This window comes from Habropoda laboriosa, unplaced genomic scaffold (assembly GCF_001263275.1).
Source record: "Habropoda laboriosa isolate 0110345459 unplaced genomic scaffold, ASM126327v1 scaffold67, whole genome shotgun sequence".
NCBI classification, from domain to species: domain Eukaryota; kingdom Metazoa; phylum Arthropoda; class Insecta; order Hymenoptera; family Apidae; genus Habropoda; species Habropoda laboriosa.
The window spans coordinates 4,714,680-4,719,494 of NW_017100242.1; the positions used below are offsets into that span (position 1 = coordinate 4,714,680).

General features: G+C 30.4%; 2 protein-coding genes across 6 annotated transcripts in view; one reads left to right on the forward strand and one right to left on the reverse strand.

Annotated features, from left to right (window-relative positions):
• The window catches only part of LOC108571985 (CCR4-NOT transcription complex subunit 2), a 4,497-nt gene extending 3,199 nt beyond the window's left edge, over positions 1 to 1,298 (forward strand). For all 5 annotated transcript variants that reach the window (XM_017934155.1, XM_017934158.1, XM_017934157.1 and 2 more), the window contains 5 exons: positions 1 to 242; positions 400 to 661; positions 742 to 849; positions 926 to 1,151; positions 1,251 to 1,298. The exon at positions 1 to 242 is cut by the window's left edge and continues 1 nt beyond it. In XM_017934155.1, the coding sequence (XP_017789644.1) occupies positions 1 to 242; positions 400 to 661; positions 742 to 849; positions 926 to 1,145 (832 nt within the window). In that variant the 3' untranslated portion in view covers positions 1,146 to 1,151; positions 1,251 to 1,298. The remainder of the gene's footprint in view (positions 243 to 399; positions 662 to 741; positions 850 to 925; positions 1,152 to 1,250) is intronic.
• LOC108571984 (malonyl-CoA decarboxylase, mitochondrial-like) overlaps positions 1 to 4,815 on the reverse strand; it is an 8,231-nt gene that overhangs the window by 333 nt on the left and 3,083 nt on the right. The gene's annotated exons all lie outside the window — the stretch shown is intronic.

Here is a 4,815-nt window from a genome sequence, read left to right on the forward strand (position 1 = left end):
TGGAATGGTAAAACAACCAACATCTGAATCAAGTGAATTTACAATGAGTTCTGAAGATTTTCCAGCATTACCAGGAACGCAAAATAGAGAAGGGCCATCACCAGGTGGAAGTGTTTCTGGGGATAAAAATATACCTGTTGGACTTGGACCTGAAATTGGTCAAGATGTATTACAGGCAAACAGAGCACCAGGATCTGAAAAATCTCAATCATCTAAAAGAGGCATACAAACATCTCCTGATGGTATTAACTATTACAATGTGGAATTTAATATAATCAGTTTTATAATTACTGGATTGTTGAATTTTTCACTTGAAATTTTTATTTAATAATATTTTATAAAAAAGTGTTATGCGATTTTGTTTTATTTTATGTAACTATTTACCATTGCATTTTTTAGGCAAGGTGACTAACATACCAGCAAGCATGGTAAAAGATCAGTTTGGAATAGTTGGACTTTTGACATTTATTAGAGCAGCTGAAACAGATCCGAATTTAGTATCTTTGGCATTAGGTCAAGATTTAACTGCGTTAGGATTAAATCTTAATTCACCAGAAAGTCTTTACCAAAATTTTGGTGGACCTTGGGCAGAAACACCATGTCGACCTCAGGATATTGATTTTCATGTACCGCCAGAATATCTTATTAACGCTACTATCAGGTATTTTATTTTATTATGTTTATTTCTTTGATTCTAAAAGCATTATTATAGTAATTAAACTCACATTATGCTTATTTTAGAGATAAATTAGCACCAGTTAAATTAAATAGATACAAGGATGATCTACTATTTTATATATTTTATACAAATGTTGGAGATGTGTTGCAATTAGCAGCAGCAGCCGAGTTGTAAGAACTTTTTATATCAAAATTTTTTAATGTTTATTATTAAATTTGAGTAACATGTATATATTTAATTATAAAGGTACAGTAGAGAATGGAGATACCATATGGAAGAGAAAGTTTGGATAACACAAGCACCGGGATTGGGACTTGTAGAAAAAACATCAACATATGAACGTGGTACTTATTATTATTTTGATGCGCAAAGTTGGAGAAAAGTAGCAAAAGAATTTCATTTGGATTATACGAAACTAGAGAGTAGACCTCATCTTCCCACAAACTTTCACCAAACCCAGCCTTGACTACAGGTATCTAAAAGGATACAATTTTAGTTTATTATTTATTTAACTATATTTAGGAAAGGATTATAAATATTTATATAATTGAAGAACTTGTATTTATTTCAGATCTGCTTGCAGACCATTGTACTGTCTTTAAGCTGAACAGGAAACAGCTATTGTATAAATGAACAAATTTAATAATCTTTAATAAAAACATAAAATTTTAAGAGTAAAGAAATGAAGTTCTTTAATTACTAACTTGCAATTAAAAATGGCAATGAGCCCAAGTTTATTATCGACATTGATATGATAACGATTTTGATAATATATTTTGGTGATAGCATACATTTTAAATATTTAGGTGTTTATATGTAGAATAAAGTACTTTTTGATGATATAGAGATGATTAATATCTTTGCAATGTATATAATAAAAATAAGAAAATGTTGTAATACTAAGCAAAATTTGGCCATTCAAGTAAGTCAAAAAATAATATTTTCATATATTTTATATTTACGATTATTTATTATTTAAGAACGTAGAATTTTTGAACTACTTCTTCAAAACTTAATTTACTTTTTATAAAATGTTCATGGATTAATTTGACTTTATTATTTGACACAACTTATACAATACATTGATATGTAATGTAAATTATAGAAGATGTAAGAGAATGTCTGAAACAATATCTTTAATTTAAAAGTGAACAAAACATAGTAAAGATCGCTTTGTTTAATATTGCATCTTCCAAAATTTTTAAATTGTTTAAATTGTTTTTATCAAAATCCATATTTTAGCATAACGAAATTGGTAACTATATAAAAAGTTCAATCATATTATACAGGGTGTTTATACCAGCATATGTGCCCCCTGGAATAGTGTTACTTTGTTCTATAACAATTTTTTTTATCTAAAATCCTAACAGAGGTATTAAGCGTTACGTTTTTCGTAACTCACTCTGCGCGTATTGCAATAATGTTCCGATAACTTCTCGCAGTTCTAAATCGACGACGAGAACTTATCGCAGCTTTGACTTGAATTTTCCTTTCAGGAATTGTCTAAACGCGGCATGAAATAGCCTACTCTTAGGACGATCGATGAGAGAGACAGAAAATAAGAGTAAGCAAAACAGCAAATATGTTTGCCGAAGCTCGAAGCCGGCGAAGGATGTCATGACTACAATGTATGAAAAATTAAAATATTTATAATTGTTATTTCATCTCAATGAAAAAGTCTTTAATGGGCTGCCAGAATCTTGATGAAAATGAAATTAAATGCGGCTTTAATCGAATTATTTTGAATTAGTAATGTACAAGATGTAAAATTAGCCATGGACACGGTTTTCATCGGTGGAGGTCTATTAAAAAGAGTTGCCGAAAAATTGTTTATAACAATAAAAATTAATGTCAATTTTTTTAAATTTCTACATATTCGGGAAAAGCTGAAATGTTTGGAATGAATAACATGTCACAAATACACAGTTTTTGCACGAATGAAGTTGTGTAAGCAAGCTTTTTCAAAACTACATGGTTTATTAACAAAGAAAGCTTAAGATTCAAAAATGTTAGCAATAATAACAACTGCGCGTTGTACTTATGAATACCTTTACAAATTGAAAGAGTAACATGAACAAATTCTCTTCAAAGAATAAAATGATTTTCTTTAAAAGACAAGACAAATAATCTACAAATAGTAATTTCAACACTAACCACTTCTCACATAAATCCATTATTACCATTCCACTTACGATCTTCCTACATAAGATTTATAAACGTCGTACGGAAGTGTTGCAATGGTAGAATATTAAATTACTATTAATTAAATACTTTTAATTAATAATCTAACATTAATTACCTTTTAGTACTAATTGAAGACGTGATTTTGTAGTGAGAACAATCATTTAATTTATATTAGACTTGTTCATAAATGAAGAAGCGCTTAACACTGCGGCCCGTGCGGAACCGTCGCGCTTTTTTATACCAAAATATCAAAAGTATAGTACCGCACGTACTCCACGCATTTTTCGGTGTTTTCTGATTATATAAATGCTGATATAACAAAAATTGTTAAAGTCAAAGCACCCGGACTCTTTTTATTGTAAAGTTCATAATCTTCTCCATTAGTAAACACTGAAATTTTTAACTTCTGCATATGTTGTTTTCTTTCTCAGATAATCAACGATAATGGTCTATTTCTAACTGTGAAAAGTCAAACATAGGTGTAATTGGTTTTTTAAAAGTATAAATATAATTTAATAATTTTAATGTGATGAAATAGAATGTAGACATTTTAAATATTATTCAAATATATTTTTTTGTATGGTACACCTCAGAACAATATTCTAAACATAAATCTACAAGACACTGAGCACAGTAATAGTAAGTTTCTTTTTACATTGCGTTTCCGGTTTGTACGCTTTTTTATCCTGTTTGCAACTGCTTTAATGTTGCTAAGTAATGTTTTGCTCATGTTTTTAACGCTATATATGCATGTAAACAAACGCATTTGTACATTGATAAAGTCACGTTGCCGACTGCGACAGCATTATGTCGTTGGCGGTCCGCAAAGTGTTAATACGATACTGTATCTCTTGGCACCGTATCATATTTGTAGTTCGGTACACGCAACATGTAACACGAAGCCACTAGTGCTCATATAGTTGGTGGAAGCGATATAGGGATCGTGAATTAAAGCATTAAACGGCGATACCAATTGATGTAGGCACACCCAGGGCCGTGAACCATTTGTAAATTGATATTATTTAAAATTTTTGCTAACGATCTTTCGTTTAAGTTATATGGTATTAAACATTTATCGCTTCCTACTCAATAGCAATTTCCGCATTGGTAAAAATTAACATGCAGCTGTCAAGGATTAAGGTTCAGACAAATTTTTTAAATATATTGTAGTGGCAGAATCAATTCCGAATTGACATCGAATGGTCCTGAACGAGATTCGAACTCCTTATCTCTCTCAAACTGCTGTTTTGGGTACTCCGATTATGTATACTCTGATGCTTGTCTGATTTTACGACCTTTTGATATTGCTTCCACTAACTGTATGTATACTATGAACGATATTGTAAGCTTCAGACCGCGATCACACAAATGTTGAGGCAATAGTTGTGGCTGCAGTTATACGGGTGTTGATTTTGTCGTCCGTAACTGAGAAAAATTTCTCACATAGACGGTAGGTATCCATACGAACAAGGTGGATGATATAGACTGATCCAAAGCTGTACATTCATCTTTAAAAGTCATATTAATCCATGATTAATTTTTATATTCTGCACATGACTAACTTAAAACAGTCCAATTGCGATTGTGTTTGGACTTATTTGCAATATAATTCATTACTTGAATTTATTTGCAATACAATCCATTAAAAACTTTTCCATTAAGATGAAATAACAATTATAAACATTTAATTTTTCCTACATTGTGGTCATGATTCATCCTCTGCCGCCTTCGAACGTCGAGCATAGCACTTGCTCGAGGTACTTCCAAGAAATGGTGGGTGTAATTCGTGAGCACTTATAGAAACATTTTTACGAGAAATTATCCGAGCATTACTTTATTGAAAAATTTGAAAATGTAAAAAATTAAATAGAAATGAACTTCTTAAATTTAACTGTACTTTATTTTTAAATTTTCCAGTAAACGACATGATTTATTTTTATTATTATATAAAT